We start from the raw sequence: 19,984 nt of genomic DNA on the forward strand, positions 1-19,984 counted from the left end.
GTATTTTTGAAACTTTTATTGTACTATTTTTTATACACTTAATATTTTATTCTATTTAATATTATAATTATTGATTTTATTTATATTATTTAATTTTAAATGATCGGATATTATGCTTGTGGATATGGATACACATACTCTAATGTGTCTTAGAATATTAGGAGAGAAAAAGTTATGCTAAAAGGACTATAGAAATATAACATAAATAATAATAATATATCGAATAATTTAATTATGAATGAATCAGATCGCACTGGTACATCTCGATCTGGTACGGGCACGAATACTACGTACGGTGCGGTATGAAAAAAAAATTAATTAATTGAAATAGAGAAAGTAATTTGAAATGAATTTTTATTTAAATAAAATTAAAATTTTATTTTTATCATTTTTTTTTGCTATTTTTTATTTTTTTAATTTTTTAAGATTTTTTGGAATTTTTAAAAGAAATAATTTTAAATGGAGAAAATAATTTGAATTTATTTTTTTATTTGAATTAACATTTAAATTTTTATTTTTAAAATTTAAAATATAATTTACTTTTTCTCATTTTTTTATTTTTACTTCTTGTTTGAAATATTTTTTTAAAAATAATTTGAAATGGGAAAGAATTGAAATAGTATTTTTATTAAATTAAAATAAAAATTTATTTTTTCAAATTAAAAATTATAATTTTATTTTTTCTCATTTTTAAATATTTACTTTTATGTCACTTTTTTTTAATTTTTTATTTTTTGACATATTTTTAAAAAAAAATTAATTTGAAATGGGGAAAGTAATTTGAAATGATGGTTTTTATTGAATTAAAATATAATTTTTATTTTTTAAGTTCAAAACTATAATTTTTATTTTTTCTCATTTCTTATCATTTTTTATGATATTTTTATTTTTAAATTTTTAAGATTTTTTTTTGAGATATTTTTTAAAAAATTACTTTTAAATGGATAAAATAATTTAAAATTATCTTTTTTATTTGAATTAAAATTAAAATTTTATTTTTTAAATTTATCAAAATTATAATTTTTATTTTTTTCATTTTTCATGATATTTTTAAAAAAAATTAATTTGAAAAGGAGATTGTAATTTGAAATGATGATTTTATTTGAATTAAAATTAATTTTTTTTAAAAATTTAGAATTATAATTTTTATTCTTTTCAATTTTTTTATGATTTTTAATTTTTTTACATCAATTTTTTTTCAAATATTTTTTTAAAAAGATAATTTGAAATGAGGATTCTAATTTAAATGATAATTTTTATTTTTTAAAATTAAATTTTTATTTTTTATAAATTTAAAATTTATTTTTATTTTTTATTTTTTATCATTTTTTGAGAAAAAATTAAAATTATTAAATAATATAAATTTTTAAAAACGTCATTTGAAAATGATATTTTTAAAAACATCATTTGAAAATGACGTTTTTAAAAACGTCATTTGAAAATATTTTTAAAAATATCATATTATTTAATAATTTATTTTTTTATTTTTTATTTTTAGTATTATCTACGTGAATGACTTGATGATAAAATATCATTCAAAATGACATTTAATCATTTTTATATTAATTTAATAAATAAATTAAAAATTAAATTATTTATATAAATAATTTTTTATTTATTATATTAATTAAGAAAAACACTCCGTATAATCCCATGACGGCACGTGGTAAGTCGCGATTAAGGACTCGATCATTGCTACATTTTCCAAAGTCCACGGTCAAAATTTGAAGCACAATTCATCACTGCCTAAAGTTCCCGTCGCCTTCCGTCTACTTCTCCGTTAGTCAACGCCAGGTGTTGCAGTCGCCACACGGAATCCACTACATGCACAGAATCTTGCACAATCCCCCTTCCCCTCTTACCCACCATCTGATCCTTCCACTTTCAATCCAACGGTCCAGCTTCATCCACTTTCAGGGGTATTTTGGGAAACAAAAATATAATGGAATAAATCTCCTCCGGCTCGGAATCCATTTGCGGAGACCCCAAACATCTGAACGGACGCCTCGCCTCGCTTCGCCGGAAGGGATCGCCGACCTCTCGATGTTGATGGATTCGGGATGCAGACTTTCTTCTCAGCCGATTGTCTCCTCCTCCGTGCCGTCCGATCTGAAGAACTTCGCGTCCCACCCATACGATTCCTCGTTCTTGGTCCGATCGATACCTTGGTTTCGAGAATTGGGGTCTCAGAATAGCGCGACAAGGCATGCCCTAATTTTTTTTGATTTCTCTGCGATCCCGTGACTTTTTAGGATTTATAAACCTAATTTAGGAAGAGTTTCTCGAGATTTGATTAGGTGTTTTTATTTGCAATTTTTAAGGACTTGTTTTTGCCTTCGCGTAAACATTATTCGATAAAAATGAATTTTTGTCGAATCTATATTTTTCTGATGATTTTATTTTGATGTAATAGAGGTAGTTTCAGGAATTCGTTATTTTTTACTTTTAATTCATATTTCTTGATTTATTTTTGTTTCTTATTTCAGTATAACATCTCTTTGTTGGCATATATTTTTTTCAGTTTAAAATTTTTATGAAAATTTGAGATATTTTTAAAATTAGATAATAATTTGACTGGGTTGAGAAGAATAATATAACTGTATCGGTGGATTTAACTTTTCATAAAAAATTTTTCTTCTTCTTCCGGGGTTGGCTGAAGATATATTTTGAAGCTTGGATACTAAGAATTGGTTTAGACGAAATTTCTTAGATCTTTTCCATCTTATTAGCTGAGTTTAGAAATCAAGGTGGTAGATATCAGTTATAATAGCCTTTATGATTTCGTTATACTGTCACTCAGTTTTATATAAACTTATGCTTGATAACCGCTTGTTGTTAGATTGAAAAAGCTTCTGCGAACTGGTTGAGTCGAATTTGTTGGGGAACTTGCGTGTTTAATTTTTTCTCATACTGGGCTGGAAGATGAAGAACAGTTATGCAAGACATCCATTATTTTTCATGAATCATGCCTGGTGATAGTCTGTTTGGTTTCTAAGATGACCATCACGAGAAGTCCATTAAATTCAAATATGCAGCAGCCTAGGGTCCGCACTCCTGGTTGGGCTGCCTTTGATCGCAAGCAGCGAGCGAAAGATGGTAACTTGCCTGAATGTGATGCTGATCCTTTCCCATCCATCTCCAACATAACTTCTTCTGGTTCTGCCACAAGTTTGGAGACAAACAATAGCACAAGTATGAAGTCTTTTCTTCGGTAGTTCGCCCGCATGTAAAATGCCCACTATTTGTGAATGACCAGAAAAGTGGACTTTTAAATGATAATTCTGGTGGGAGGCATCTAGATGATCAAGTGACTGCGGAAAATAATGTAAATCCTGCTGTTAAGATGCTTAAAGATCTCCATAGTTGGGCTGATCAAAATTTGATTAAGGACGTATTAGCTGCTGTGAATGATGATGTGGACCAAGCTTCTGTTCTTCTCAAAGCAATGGTTTCACCTGACTCCAAAATAGAGAAGACTAGCTGTTCTGACCTGATCTCTTCTATCAGCACTAAAGATAAATGCTCGGGTGAAAACCTTTCGATAGATAATAAACTGTCAGATGGTGCAGATGAGGTGCTAATATCAAGGAAAGACCCAAGCATTTTTGTGAATGATAATACTACATTTTCAGTGGAGAGCATGCCAGTTAAAAATAAGCAATCAGATAGTGCACATGAGGCGCTAATTCCAAGGAGATTGTCCTCTGTACCTGCTGAACCTGAGTGGGAAGAAAATGACGTCTACTTAAGTCACCGAAAGGATGCAATAAAGATGGTGAGGTATGATTGCCTCACATGTAGATTTATTTATTTGATCTCCAAATTAGTTTTGTTATGTTTATCATTGTTATTTTTGTGCTTTTTATTAAAGTTTACGAAGATACACCACTCACATGCATCTATGTTAAGACATGATTGCATCAAATAAAAGTCTTCAGAAGCTACAATAATAAAATATTTCAAATCATCTCATATGTAGATTTTATTTAATTGATCTTCAAATTATTATTGTTATTTTTATCATTGTTATTTTTTGTGCTATCTATCAAAGTTATGAGGATACAGCCGCATGCATGCAGGTTAGATATTTTCATAAAAAAAGAACATGCCTGCAACAAATAAAAGTCTTCAGAAGCTACAAATAATACTGTATTGCAGATTAATTCTGTATTTGTTTACAAGTTACAATGTGTAATTGTTTGTAAAACTGAATTTACCAAGCACAATATGTTCCTAAAGCGTGTCACTTAGAAACGGATTTGGACTTTGAATTTTTGTAGTATAGTATACAGGATGTTTTGTTTTTTCTCAAATATTGTGTTGGAAAAGTATATACTAAATGCAGGCTTTAAATTTCAAGAAGTAAGAACCCTTCTGCTGTAGTTGACATGGACGTGAATATTGCATTGCGAGAACACATTGGTGGGCGTCATTACAAATCCTGATATTCCAAATACACTGAACATGGATTTTATATCTGCAACACTAACATGAGCATAGATATGTTGGAAATAATCTAGATAATTGAAAGCATAATGTTGATATTTGACATGGGTATGCCGTGCATATCCACCAAAAGAGATAAAATTATTTATTTTTTAGATTTACGAGTAAATTGTCTACCCATTGGTGAAATGATTTTTCCCCCATTTTTATGAAAATTTCAATTAAATTCATGTTTAATACATGCTTTTCTCAAACATTGTTGTGCTGCCTGCGCTTGTCTGATATAATGGTATTGCTCCTTGGTTAATTTGTTGTACTGTTTCATAAAATTTGTGCTATGGGTCATTCTTAATTTTAAGCTTGTGATTGATGTATGTTGTCATACTTATTTTTCTTACTTCCGGAAAAAAGATCATATGATATTTAAGCTCTTTTACGGTATGTGAACATACCTAGACATATTATGGTGCTTGAGGTGGGGCTCAAAGACAAGATTCTATTTATCTGAGTCAACATTGTTGTGTATAAATTGCACCAGTCCTTCCATGTCTGCTGCTTACATTACTTGGCAGTTGTTATATTTATCAAATCTTTTTTGCAACTATTATAACCCAAGGATTGATTTGCAGTAAAGAAGTGTTTGCAATCCACATTTTAGGCATGCATTGTGGAATTGCAAACTTTTAAGCCTTGAACATGGTCTTCAAGGTTAGAACATGAATGCTGTGTCATTAAGTTCTGTATCTTTTTGTGCTGTTCCTCTGCAAACTTCCATATGCAGCTGTAAGCTTTGCTGGTTGTAAACTTAGGCAAATGGATTGCACGAGCTGAATATAAGCTTAGAAGAAACTCTGACAGATATTTTCATATGTACTTGGTTTATGAGAGTGCAGCAAGGAGCTCTTATTTGATATCCTATTAGATATATCATATATCTAAACCACCCACCTCCCCCCATGCATGGGTCTCTCTTTTCAGCCCCAAGGTACATGCACAAAAGGACCACATCGAGAAATAAAGGAAATAATCCAGGTTCCATATTATTAATAAGTGCAAAAAAAGGTTTTGAAAGAAGGAAAATAAGGAGATAAGAGCTTTTGTTTGATTGGATTATTCATGGTAGATATTTTCAGTAGTAGTTAGATTAATATTAAGTTTCAATTTATATGATGTTCTTGGTCAGAATTACATAATTTTATTTAACTGATGTGTTCAATTAGAAACTATTATGATTCCTTGGTCAGAATCTTTTCTAATTATGGATATGATTTGGTGGAACTATTCCATCTTGATTTGTACATTCTTCTCTATTTGTTCCCTGGCATATGATGTTCACCAAAGAAGTTGCTAGCCTACATGGAAAGGGTTTTATATAAGTGACCTAAAGGGTTCCAATGAGTTTGGATATCACTTTTCTGATCAATTTTGTTGATAGGATTGTTTAACATATTTATGTTGTTGATAGGGTGGCATCTCAGCATTCACGGGCTGCGAGTAATGCCTACTTGAGAGGTGACCATGTTTCCGCCCGTCAGCTTTCCCTGAGAGCTCAAGGAGAGCGGATGGCTGCTGAAAAGCTGAACATGAAGGCAGCAGAGACAATCTTAAGCATTAGGAACAACAATAATGACATCTGGAAGATAGATTTACACGGCCTGCATGCTTCAGAAGCTGTGAGTGCCTTGAAGGTGCGTCTGCATAAAATAGAATCCCAGGCCATTATGAGTCGTTCTGCTTCTTCTGATGAGTTAGTGAAACTGGAAGCTGGAACTGCATGCTCGGAATCATTAGAGACTACTAAAAGCTGGGAAGAGGACTCAGATGCAAAGAAGGTGAAGGCATTACCTCAGCAGAGACAGACAGTCCTGCATGTTATTACAGGTGTGAATTTAATTTACTTAATACATGTCTTGTTTGCCCTTTCTATAATTATATTGCAAGAATCCTAATCGGAGGATGGTTTTGTTTATTACAAAGAATGTTACTAGAAAGTATAAACCAGATTGTTCACAACCAGCGCTTAAGCCCTTGTGGGTGATGAACATGAACAAGGATCATGCTCATTGATGTCATGAACTTTTCATCTGTTGATACATGCCTATTATGATTGCATATACACATGGATATACATACTCATGAATGCATGGATCTACAATATAAATGCATGGTCATTTGACAAGAGGGAACCGCACAGTCTACATGGTACAGCAAATTGGAGGGTTATTTTAAATAAGTAGTTAAGTTACTGTTGGAAGATAATGTGCTGGTCCCTTTTTGGGACACTTGGTAAACATTGATGTGGTTTTATATTGTGAAGCATGAATTGTGCCGGACAAATGCATAACCAGTTTGCCAGGTATCAATTTTTGCCGCTGTAACAGGCCAGCATGAGTAATAGGTAAATAGTCCAGTGGGATGGTTGAATCATGCATCTTATATTGTCATGTTCAATTGTTGATATTTTCTGAAAATCGTGATCTATGTAGTTGTTTATTATGACTTGCATGATAATAGATGGTGTCGAAAATTTCATGTAATTTCCATCTCTTCCAGGGACTGGTAACCATAGTCGAGGACAAGCTTCACTTCCGACAGTGGTCAGAAGCTTTCTTATTGAAAATGGGTAAATATTATTTCTGTTCTGGTGAACAAAAAGGATTGATTCTAATTTATGAAGATGTATTGTCCTGCATTTCATATTTGGTTACCCAGTTACCAACAATTTTAATACTTTCTTGCAGATACCATTTTGATGATGCAAGACCTGGTGTAATTGCCATCCGCCCCAAGTTTCGCCACAAGTGAATTATGAGATCCTGTCATTGGTTGCGTGTGATGTCATAATTTGCAATCTATTTTGGTCCATGTATGCTCTTGTGCTTCTCTTGTTAGTGGAACCTTTGAATTATCATTGTACCCTATTCTTCTTGTAAATTATGGACTTAGGAATGAAGGCCATCGTGTTCATATTGAAAAGTCGTCCTTATAATCACAGGGGCAGTACAGATCCATATAAAAATAAAATTGAAATTTTAGCATGAAGCAGAGTCAGGATGGAAAAAGATATGAATTAACAACAATTAACCTTGTGGACTTTGTGAAACATTTGTGTTCTCATTAATTGGGGTGTAACTTGTATAGCTGCGATTTCTCACTAGCTGATTAATTGGATAATCCGTGGAAAGGGCATAAGCAGTGTAGGGATTCACATATGTGGTGAGCTTCACATGTGTAAATATTTTATTGAGGTGGTTTATTGTTCATTTTGCCACCACAATTTACCTCTCTTATAGTTTGTTGCTTGTGAGTGGTGGTAAAGACAAAAATGTATTTGATTGTTGGACCTCACAAAAACTTCCCTAGCACCTGAACTGTTATCTTTTCTGTTTGAGATATCTTTTGAATTTAGTTTGCTAAATAACAAAAGGAAAGGTGACAAAGGAGGAACCGTGGAGCTTACATCTTCAAGCGTTCTAGTTCAAGCAAGATACTACCATGTTGTTTTCCTATCCGAGCTAGCTTTTAATCTTTGGAGCCATGTGTGATAGAAGTTTTAGTTACCCCAACTTCTGGCATTGTTTTGTGATAATATTTTAAATCCTGCTAGAATGGGTTCGTGTTGGTCATCCTATCTATCTTGTTTTTGTGAGAAATATGTTTGGGTTTTTGTGAGAAATATGTTTGGGATTTTTGTTGGACTCGAGGGAAGAAGAAAAAATAAAAAAAATAAAATAATTAAAGAAGATGAAAAAGAAAAGAAAGAAAGGAAGAGGAGAAGGAAAGAAAAGAAGAAAAGATAAAAGAAAGGAAAGGAAGAAAAAAGAAAGAAAAGACGAAAAGGGAGAAGAAGAAAAAGAAAGGGGAATAAGAAAAGAAAAGAAAGGTTGAGAGAGGAAAAACAAAGAAAATAATGAAGAAAAAGAAAATGACAGAAAAATTAAGAAATAAGAGGTAAAGGAAAGAAGAAAATAAAAAAATAAATGATAAAAAAAATGAGAGAGAAGGTACTCATCACTCAACTGCATATCTATTTGCGATTCTAAGAAGAACTCAAATGAAGAATCCAACAATTTTAACACATATATCTTGGACCATTCAATAACAAACTCGCACGTCATTCAAGAAAATAAACTTCTTTTCATTTAAAACAGTAAAAGTTGTCAACTGATCAATCAAACTTAGATAATAATATAGTTTTTTTTACTAATAGATGATGTGTTGGTTTATTATTGGATGGCCCAATATATACATAGTAGGATCGTTCTGATCAATAACTTTTCATCCAGATCATGGTACAATAGAGGAGAGATATCAGTGCCAAACATGATGGGTCCATGGTCGCTAAACTCCTTGTGACACATAGGCCCAAAACTTTTTTGGGACCAGGTTTGGGCCCCAAAGCATATTCTTCCTAACAAGATGCTTGAGCTTTCAAAATTCTACTTGCAAGCTCTATGAAATCTGTCATGCCCAAAATTGGGATGGAAATATAGTTTCACATATAATAACTTACAAATGTAGTTAGCTACAATGTAATTTTTGAGAACTAGCATACGTATGAAGAAGCAAATAGTGCTGCTAATTGGATAGTCATATATATGGTGAATCATAGAGGATCTACTTTATGGAAGTCTACGGCTGATCTTCCATCCTTGTTATATAATATTTTAATTTCTGATTCTCACATATATATTTTTTCTTATTTAATCAAATTATCTGATTCATCAAAAAGAAAAAAAACTACACCTACTTGCACCCCCTGAGAAGTCTGTCATGAGCCATGCTGTGCTTTTGAATCCACTCGGCGGGTGGCGTTGCATATAATCTTGCCTTGTTGGTTGCTCTCCTAGTTCTAGTTATTGAGTACATAAACCTCTCCAAATTATTGATTTGATATCAAATAGAACTACTCTCACCCGGGGCTTGAAACTACGTAGATCAAACTCTTTCACAGTTGCAACATTTGCTTAGCCATTCTAATGCTACACTGAAACTCTCAAACTATTGACCTTTCATGGTCACCGAGTGTCGACAGTTGCTTATCTATCCTAATGCCTAAACCTTAGCACTCAAGGCGTTTGTGCACCCAATTTTATTCAATCAACTCCATCTCTCAGCACTATAATCCCTTCAGCATAGAATAAAGATATACCCTTGTTACCATCAAGGTGGCAACCCACTAGAACGGGCCACTTACTTCTAACCAAATGATCCAAATTCGAGTCATGATGGGTGTCGGGCTTCGATTAAATATCAGTAGTACTGAAATGACATACTCATCCATTGGATCTTCTTATAGTGGGAAAGAAGCCGTCTATTCACCCAAATTCAATCTTAAATCGAGCATTTTCGAGTGGGGGTTGGAGCCCTACGGTCGCTTTAATCTTTTTTTTTTTTTTGAGACACAAAAAGACATGTAGCAGCCCTACTATAACAGAAAAGTGTAACAATGGGATTATATAAATAAAAAAATTTAATTAAATCAAAAGATTAATGACAAAATTAGTTTTAGATATACTAGATTAATATTTATAAGACTTGTTTGGTTCGTGAAAAGAGGAGGAAAGAAAATATGATCAACAGAAAATAAAAAAATATCTCATATTTGGTTGAAGTTTTTAAAAAATAATAATAATAAAATAATTTTTTTATAAAAAATAAGTTTTTTATATTTTATATAAAAAAAAATTCATATAGAACATGAGAAAGTTACTTTTCCATAAGAGAATTGAGATAATTTTTTTCAAAAATATCCTTAGGCTTTAAGATAGGATAAAGTCACATCTTTCTCTTATCAAGGATATAATATATATTTTATATAATTTTTTTAGAAAAATAAATATTCAACCAAATGTAAACCATTCTTTAGATATATCATTTTTTTTATGATCAACTAAACATGCAAAAATCAATTTTCTAAACATCAATTTTTTAGAAAAAATATTTCACTGAGTAAAAATTTCTTTTACAAACCAACCAAATTTATAGGGGCAAAATTCCCACTCTATCACTTTGTAAAAACAAAAAAAAGCAGGTTAAATCTCATCTATCCATGACAAAATCAAAATCTAGTAATCAAAATCACATAAGAGGAATGCAAAATTCTTCGTATACCGCCTGTAGTGTAGAAAATTCGATGTGGAGTGCACCACCTCATCCGATTGGGTTACATAACCATCACTTTCCAATATGTATTTAATATCTATAATTCTATTTTTTCGTTTGAAATTTTAAATAATAAAAATATCTCTCTCCTTCTAAAAAATTATGACAGTTTGTGCTACATCCTACGTTGAAATTATGACTTCTTGCATAGGATGTCATAACTTTTCTATCGGATGTCATAATTTTAATAGAAATATTTTTATCATTTAAAAATTTTATAAATTTTTTAATAATAAAAATATTCTTTCCTCTTGTGGCATCGTGTGAATAAATTATGACATCATATGTATGAAATCATAATTTCAATGTAGGATGTTATAATTTCGAAATAAGATATCATAATTTTTTTAAAAAAATATTATTTTTATCATTTAAAATTTTAAATAAAAAAATAAAATTATAAATATTAAATATATATTAAAAAATAATAATTATATAGTCCAATCAAATAAGGCGGTGGTATTCTACGTTAAATTTTTTCTTAGTACGTGCAGAGCATGTGCCAAACGCACGTTCTCTATGAAACGGACCGAGTCGCTCGTGGCGGTACCATCCCCAGAAGAAAAGACAAGTCGAATTCGATCAATTCGCCCATTAGAACTCCGGGCCGCACCATCGGGCATCAGTCGATCACCAAGAACGTGGAGAAGCGAGGCCGAGCGAGAGCGAGAGAGAGAGAGATGACGGTGGTTCTGAAGGGAGCCGGGGCGCCGAGGACGGTGCTGATAACTGGGGTGAGCCGCGGCCTCGGGAGGGCCCTCGCCCTAGAGCTGGCCAAGCGCGGACACACCATCATCGGGTTTGCCCGCTCCCAAGAAAAGATCGACGCCCTCCTCGCCGAGCTGCCCTCCGACGACCCCGCTCCCTCCTCCTCCCCTTCCAAACACCTCATCATCCAAGCCGACGTGGTAAGTCTTCCCAAATCTTTTCCTTCTCATCAATGTCTTCTCTGTCGCAGTTCCTGATTGTTGGTGCCTGATCATTAAAATTGAAATCATTCATTAAGGCTAAGTTCTTCCCCCCTTCCCCCTCCCCTTCTTTCGAGTTTTGATGATATTAGTTGAAGAATGATGAATTGTGTTGCTTTTGATCTTGATTTGTAGAGGTCGGATAGCAGCATCAAGGAGTTGGCGAGGCTTGTCGTGGAGACGAGACGGGTGCCCGATATCATAGGTTTGTAAGCTCCCTTTCGAATGATTTGTTTCTTGCTTTTGTGACCTAACCTAGTATTAGTAAATGTAAAAAAAAAAAAAAAATAGAATGGAGACGGAAAGGAAAGAGTGTCTTGTTTGGGTTTTAGGGTGTTCTCGGTTAGTTGTCAGTGTTTAAAAGGTCGAGTTATCTGTTGTTATTCTTTTTCATGGGAAATTTTGCAAATTAAATATGCCATATTTTGATTGTTTTTGACGCATCGTGTGTACCATTTGCTTTTGATACATCTTGTTCATTTTATGATTTTATTTGATAGTTTTGATATCTTCTCTGAAAATGGATGTTTGGACTTAAGTATTAGTTATCCATCTGAAAATTGTTGAAAACTAAATGATATCTACTAGTCTTTATCATTTTTTTTGTGGGGGTGGGGGGCGTGTGGAGGGAATGGAAAAGATGATTCTGAAAGAAAAGCATTCGCTTGTGTATATGTACATTTTATGTTGTTGACTCCACTTGTATGATGCGTGTGAGCTTCCATAACATTTTTGAAGTATGCTGTTGTTTTAGACTGTACTGGTAGACGGCTCTCATTGTCGTGTTCTTTTCCGATCCTGTAAACTTAATCATATGAAGTTTATGATTATTTAGTGATCCTGGTTAATTTATTGAATTTGCTTCTAGTCAGAAAGCTATTCCAAAAATCTACTTTCCCAACTTTATTTTGTGACCTTGCTATATTTTGGCTTGTGCTGCCTTGATGGATGCGATGGGAAAACCTTGTTTGATTCATCATAATAGTCCTATTGAACACTGATGCACTAGAAGAGAAAAAAAATCTCAATTTAGTTTCAATTTCTATATGATATCAAAATTTTATGATTCTTAAATGGATATGGTGTTTTGGATAAAAACTTACTCTCGCTTGAGAGAAAGAAGGGCATTGTTTTGTGGAAACAAGTTCATTTTAAATGGTTGTTTAGTGATTTGTATCCCTACAAGTTTTGATGATTGCCCTGGTTTGCATCTTGCTTTCCTATTTTCATTGTTTAGTATTTCTTGTTCTTCACATTGATTTATCTCTTTAAAATGGTTTTCTTTGTTGGGTTAAATGAAGGAGACTATCATGTGCTTTGTTACTTTTTTAACTGAATGATTACTTTGCTTCCACTGCCACTACATTACCGAATAGCTGAAACAAGGGTGTACTTTTACAGTAAATAATGCAGGCACAATAAACAAAAATAATAAAATATGGGATGTATCAGCAGAGGAATTTGATATGGTGATAGACACTAACATTAAGGGTGTTGCAAATATACTTCGGAACTTCCTGCCAGTTATGATAGAAAAGAAGCGGGGAATTATTGTCAACACATCTTCTGGTTGGGGAAGATCAGCAGCTGCAGAGGTAATAAGATACTCTTAATGTGATTATGTTAAAAAGAATATTAATGTTTTTTTTCTTGTTCCATATTTAGTCTTTTATCTTATTTATGCTCTGAAATACACTGTTCTGGTACAGGTGGCACCCTATTGTGCTTCAAAATGGGCAATTGAGGGTCTGACACGGTCTGTTGCAAAAGAGCTGCCTCCTGGTGTGGCTGTTGTTGCACTTAGTCCTGGTGTTGTAAACACTGAAATGCTTGCCTCATGCTTTGGGAGTTCTTCTGCCCTGTATCAAACACCTGAATCATGGTACTTCTTTTCATTCATCCACATACTACTTTTTTTTTTTTCCTTTTTTCCAACATATCACCTTTTATTGAGACGTCAACTCACAAAAATAGGGGCCTTGCTCAGAATTTATTTTCATATTATCAAAGCATAGCTTTTGCTCGAGATGTAGACAAGACGTAGACAATGCATGTTGTGATCTTTCTTGCATATAGTTATTGCTCGCATTTTTATGCTTCATAGAAATTGGTTTCTTGGGGAGTACCAACAGAAATCCTTTAAGTTTGGTTCTTAATTTGTGAACTGTAGAGTCTATCCCTGCCCAGCACCCCAACTGCGGTGGTCGGTGGTGCAGATCGGATATGGTGATTGTGTTTATTTTCTAGCTTGATGCATAAAACTTTGGAAGTTAATTAACTTTTCTTGAGGAAGTTGTGTAGTTATCAAGCCATGAATACTCTTATTCCGGAATGTGACATCTTTTTTTGTTTAGTAGTTTGATTTAAAATGTCTAGGTTTTGTCTTATATCTCTGTGGTTCAACTTTCCAAATCAAAGTCTATAGAAAGAATTCAACTTGACAATAATAAAGCTTCAGCTTTTAAGGGAAGGCATTTGTATGCTTAAATTCTCTTGCAGCTTCACTAAGATATTGCTTGATAAATTGGTTCAGCCTTTGTTTAGGAACTAGCATAAGGAGATGTGAAATTCACATCAGACTAGATTGATGATGCTAGTGCAGATTCAGGGTTGTCTGTGTCTCTGTGATCTGAATCACAATATTACCAAAGAATGAAAGGTAAAGATTTTTGTAGACAATTTAAATTAAAAAAAATAAAGAACTAGATAATATATTTAGAATTATTCGTTAAGAGATCAAAAGTTTTCTGTCTTACAAAAGCTCATGTGATCCCAGAATGAAAAAATTGAGGCGGCATTTGGAATTAAGAATTAAAAAAGATATGTGCATGATAATTAGGACACAGTTTCTTGGTGAAACACAAAGCTATAATGCCTGGTCCATGACAACCCTTGCTTTCTTGCAGTTTTCGTAGGCTGGAACTAATGCACAAGAAATCTTAACTTTGTGGAAGAAAAGGAAGCATTACAATATTGGTGGGGTGAAGAGAGTGAGTGAGTGAGTGAGTGAGAGAGAGAGAGAGAGAGAGAGGCTGTGGGGGGTTTATAATTTGGTAAGAACTAGAAGGGCAGCATTCCCAGTGTTCACAATTAGAAATCTATAGTGGGGAAAAGATAGACAATTTTACTTAACCTGTTCATTCTGCTCCCCTCTTCCCCCTGCTGTGGGAAGAGAGAAATAAGTTCAACACCAATGAATATTAGGAAGTGGTGGGATAATGCTGCCAAAGAAATAAAGTTGTTGTCGGCAGGTGGGAGGCATCTTGGTGGATGTTCTTATAAGGTGATTGGTCATATTCCTTCCAAGCCTATTGAATTTGTAGATGACACAAAAAAGATGTTACATAAAGTGAAAGAATCATTGGTGCTGATTTTATTTTTGGAAGAGATCTACCACATCCATGAAACTTTAAAGAAAAAACAACAAAACTCATAGAAAGTCAAGATAATTGATAATAATGACAATTAAAGTTCGGGGATGAGAAAGTAGTAGTGTATCCATATAAGAAAAACGAAAAGAATGTTGTTTTGGATTAAAACAAATAATTTCAGGATGTAACTTCAGATATCCTGGATGAATTTGTCATAGTTATATACATTTTTTTGGTAGGCCAACATATCTCATAAATGTTCAATCTTCAATAGGAGTCAATTTTGATTGAGTTTTCTGTTTAGCTTGTTTTAAGTAATCAAGTTTTGTCATGTATGAAGCTATGGTCCATCTAGCGTATTAGGTCATCACCTTTCCTAAAATCCTACTAAAGATGCCTGGTGAAGCAAGTTCAGTTGTTGGTGATATGTTGAATGTAGAAAAAAAAAATCATTAGTATGTCTATGATGTCTTCTTATTGTTGCAGTTCTAATAATATCTTATTAAGAACATTTTTTTTTTTCCTTTTGAGAAAGAGTTCGGGTACTTTAACCCACTTTCAGAAGATGAAAAATTAATTTCTTGGTTGAAAAATCAAGAAACCCATGAAAATCTTTGAGAAACTTTTGATTTATTAATATAAAATAAAGAGGAAACTTACATTTAATGTTCTTGATAATTCATTTTTGGCAATTGGGAAATTAATCCTCTACATGTGTATTTTATACCCTGTACCAGCACCTTACCTGATATAGTTCTGGGTTGATATGGTACCGGCACATTTGGGGATGCTCCTTCATGACACATGGGATGTTAGGCATCCTAATAGTTTAGTGTTTATACTGGTTTTGATGATTCTTAAGATTCTTTAGTCTCTTTGTTGGGATTTTTTAGCCTCTTAAATAGCTATGCTAATTAGATGCCCCTGAAATACTGTGTTGTAGGTTGATCCCTATCCTACACACATTGGAGTGTCATGATGTCAAAAGAAGAAATTTTTAGCATGTGTCCATTGTTTGCTTAATTTTTCGCCAAATAAATGGCAAAAAGGGGATGCTAGATGACCTTACTGACTGTGCAATGGTTCTGGCATAAATAAGTCCGAATTTAAGTGAGGGGAGGCTGGATCCAGGTACCTCCTCTTCCTTCTTCCTCTCCTCTCCCTTCCTTTCTTTCGTCTCTTTCCGTCTTTCCTTGGCTCCCTCACATGATTGAGCCAAGAAAAGAAATGAGAACCAAGAGATGCTCTCTTTTTCTGTACATCGGATATTGCTACTCTCAGTTATCGGGCAGCCTAGCTAGCGAACTAGAAAGTCTCAAGTAGTACCGACGGAGAATGCTAGTATGTTCTAGTTTATAAGTGAACTATAGTTCCTGGGTGTCCCATGTTCCATTCTCTCATCAAAATAGTATGGTCCTAGTGGGATGTGGCACTTCCATCGAGATGGGAGTCCTTGCCTCTATATTTCTCAATCTTGAAGGGACAATTCAGGTTAGTTTATTTAATTGATAAATAATTGAAAATCAATTGGAGAAAAGAGAAAAACAATTCTTTTTGACAAAATACTCCATGATTACAAGATAAGCTACAGAAGGAATTGGTTCATGTGAGTGAAGGAAAGGAGGTTGGTCGTAGGGGTGAAGAGGCATGAGAGGCAAAAAAAGTTGGACTGGAGTGAGAGACACTCATGTGTTCTCGATATAAAATTTGATGCCACTCAACAATCTATGAGTATACTTGAGAAGCCCTTTTCCAACTATCTGCAGTGATCTTGATAAACATACTACTCATCACTCAATTCATATTAAGATATACTGCATTTTTACCATTTCCTTTTCAAAGAAGGGGGTCCAAAGGGGTGAAGAAGCATCAGAAGGCAAAAGAAGTTGAAGGACTGGAGTGGGAAATGCTTACTTTTCCTCAATATAAATCTGGTACCACTCAACAATCTATGACTATACATGACGGGCCCTTTTCCAATTTGCAGTCAGCTTGATAAACCTACTATTTCATTACTCATTCATCAAGATATACTGCCTTTTTTACCATCTGCTTTCCAAGTTCTCCCCGAAAAACACTTTTGTCGGTGTTCTTGGGTTCGCCTTCTTCCTTCTTATCGTTTCAGAACCTTTTTATTGAGACCTCTTCAGATATTCAGTGTACGTGTCCACACTAGCTCAGTTGGTTTCCAGCTGTTTAATCAAACTAGGTCTTATTTAAACTAGTTTGTCCGAACAAGCTGTATGCATGGACTTATTTGTTTTAATCATGAACTCTTGATTAACTCAGAACTATATTCCATGATTTGAGATCTTGGTTACCTGGTTGGTATACTTTAAATTCCATTCTTGTTCCTTTGGTTTTGGCATATCCTATACATGTGACAGCACAAACATGGAAAATCTTCTATTATCTCATTTTCAAAATTCCTTAAAAATTTTTCCCCCTATTTTAGAAAATGTGAATCTGTTAAGAAATAAAGAAGTCAGTTGAGATAACCAAAAAGAGAGAGGATTTCTAAGATGGAAGGAAATTCGGAATTCTGTGGTAAAATTCAAGAAAATAAAAGAAGGATACGATGGAGTTCATGCCCCCCACGGCACCTTAGAGCAGGGGCGCCACATCCTAAGTGAAGAACTTGTTCCTTGGAGTTGGGCTTTGCTGTGGTCTGATTTTAAGAGTTATCTTTATTATATAATAGATATATTGAAGTGCATCTAAAGCTTGCCCCTTGTTCATTCTAGAGATCGCGTATTCCAACCAATTCCAAATTTCTCTTGAACATATTGATCAGTTTATCAGGAAAAAGGAATACCGATTGGATCTTTAAAGAACTTTGGATTTTTAAGTATGGGATGATATATCAGAGTGTACTGTTAGATCTCCAACAACTGTTAGCATAGTTGGTTGGCGATGCTTGCCCTTCAGGTAGTCCAAGGTTCAAATCCTGGTTATGGATTGCCAAAAAAAAAGAGGGAAAAAAGGAATGTACTGTTAGATCTCTTCATGACTTGTTATTTACTGTGATTTATGTTTTCCATATTGAGAATGAAGGAGCAAGAAGGTGCTCACGCAGATCTTTGGTTGGCTGTACGTTATTTTGGGAAGAATATTGTAACTTTTCACCTTCAGAAGCACTTCCCCACAAGGTGTGTCCTTTCTAAGAATGTGGAAAAATCAGTGGATGTGTTGTCCTTTTGTTGTCAGTGTTTACAAATTGGCTTGCTTTTCTCCTGGCTATGTTGTGTGAATTTAGGGTCTAATCAGCTTGTTATTAAAAGGTGTGCCAGTTAAATTTTTAGCGAATCTGTACTTACTGTGCTTGTTGCTCGTTTCTATAAATTAGAATTTATCCATGTAATTTCAATCCACCTTATTAGTATCAAGAGCCTGAGATTAATTATTTAGGCCCTTTGATCTGGAATACGGACAAATGAAAGTATGGTTGATTCTTTTATTCTACTTATTCTATATGATAACTTTGGGAATTGGTGGACCTTCCAGCTGAATGTTGGAAATATGTTTTGTCATGCATGTTGCACTTTTATGGATAACAGGTTTTCTTAAATTGTTTTCTCATGTTTAAGGTGTCAATTTGGCAACGTATAATCTACTTCAGATTTAAAGTAGGATCCAGTTTTCAGCTACACCAGCTGTATAGGGCTACACATAAGCTGATGCTATTATAGTATGCTGACATCTTTTCGTTATCACTATATTAGTCATGTGTGCATGCCTCAATTCAAGGAAGTTGGCTCGTTCTGATCTTTTTCTCTCCTTTTTTTTTTTTTTTTGCCCAATTGGTTAGGGCCCCAAAGGCAGCTACATTTATACTAAATCTCACAGTGGAAGATAATGGTGCTTCACTCACCGTGTGATGACAGCATGGCTCACTCTATTACCACTCCCTTGGTATCACTGCTTAACTCTGACATTTTAGTAACAATTTCAGGGAACTCTATATGATTTCTTTCATAACTAATGTTTTATGGATTTGTTGTTACAAATATCTTGAGTTGTGAAACAACTGGCATTTTGATAATTTCTGGAACTCACGACCGACGCAGACGAAAGAAATGTAGAATTAACCTGTATTCCTTTAAGCATGAACATATCTGGCTGACAACAAGTGCAAACAAAACTTTTGCCGTGTTCATTATGATGTGAACTTAAAACTTTGCAATGAACTGACATGGACCTGTACTTTCGAAAAGACCATAAATCACCGAACCACATTTCATTAAATTCTAGTAAAGGATGGTTCCTTGGAATTGGAAATTTCTTACTGAGAACGCTTTAAAGCTATTGTTTCATCGAGCAATTTTATGACATTTGCTGCAGTGTATGTCCATCGGTCAAACGCACCATCATCAAAGTTGTCAGCTGTTGAATGTTATTTTAAAGGGGCCTGTACATGTAAGGTTGTGTGATTCATCAGATACGTTTCCCATGCCCATGGGTATGCACGCTGACAGCTCGAGGAAGGGTGGAACAGACGGTTCGGATGAAATTTATCTGCTTGCCTGTTTGTAAATTATAATCCCCCATCAGTTGGAGGATGCTCATTTTGTATCCTCTGAGCTTGGGTAATTATATTCCACTGCATCTACAACGGAGGTATCCGCCACCCCAAAAAGGAGGGATCTTTCCCTACAAACTATGTACGGTACTAGAAAACATTTGAGCTGGAGGTTTTGAGGCTTCTTGTTATTCTTATCTTTCGTTAGGAACTACCTCCGCGGGATAATATTTGTTCATCAGAAGACGCAGAAGAATGAAGTACGCATAATATTTGTTCATCAAATAAGTTCTCCCAATCTATCTTCTGTCGTTATGTTCAAACGTCCTAATGCAATCAACTTATATTTTTCTTGGTACCGTTTCTCATAAATGAACTTAGTTGATAACTCTTTCCTCTTTTACAAAACATTTAGTTATTATCTCTGACAGCTCCTGGTGGAGGATAAGAGCAAGGAATTAGTTGATTCCATGTCCTGATCCATGAACGCAAGACGCCGGAGTCGTGAATGAGGC

General features: G+C 34.1%; 1 protein-coding gene and 1 pseudogene across 2 annotated transcripts; both read left to right on the plus strand.

Moving 5' to 3' along the window:
• The first annotated feature begins 1,976 nt into the window (after positions 1 to 1,976).
• Positions 1,977 to 7,484, plus strand: LOC140851681 (uncharacterized; annotated as a pseudogene).
• Positions 7,485 to 11,165: 3,681 nt separating this feature from the next.
• On the plus strand, positions 11,166 to 19,702 carry LOC140851768 (NADPH-dependent pterin aldehyde reductase-like). Of its 2 annotated transcripts, XM_073243902.1 has the most exons (6): positions 11,166 to 11,519; positions 11,715 to 11,784; positions 12,981 to 13,174; positions 13,289 to 13,461; positions 18,759 to 18,862; positions 19,292 to 19,702. In XM_073243902.1, the coding sequence occupies exons 1-5, from the start codon at positions 11,292 to 11,294 to the stop codon at positions 18,826 to 18,828; spliced, it is 735 nt and encodes a 244-aa protein (XP_073100003.1). In that variant the 5' UTR covers positions 11,166 to 11,291; the 3' UTR covers positions 18,829 to 18,862; positions 19,292 to 19,702. The 2 variants fall into 2 exon arrangements, with proteins under 2 accessions (XP_073100003.1, XP_073100002.1); XM_073243901.1 differs by lacking the exon at positions 19,292 to 19,702 and having other exon boundaries at positions 18,759 to 19,221.
• The last annotated feature ends 282 nt before the right edge of the window (positions 19,703 to 19,984 follow it).

This window comes from Elaeis guineensis, chromosome 9 (genome assembly GCF_000442705.2).
Source record: "Elaeis guineensis isolate ETL-2024a chromosome 9, EG11, whole genome shotgun sequence".
NCBI lineage: Eukaryota > Viridiplantae > Streptophyta > Magnoliopsida > Arecales > Arecaceae > Elaeis > Elaeis guineensis.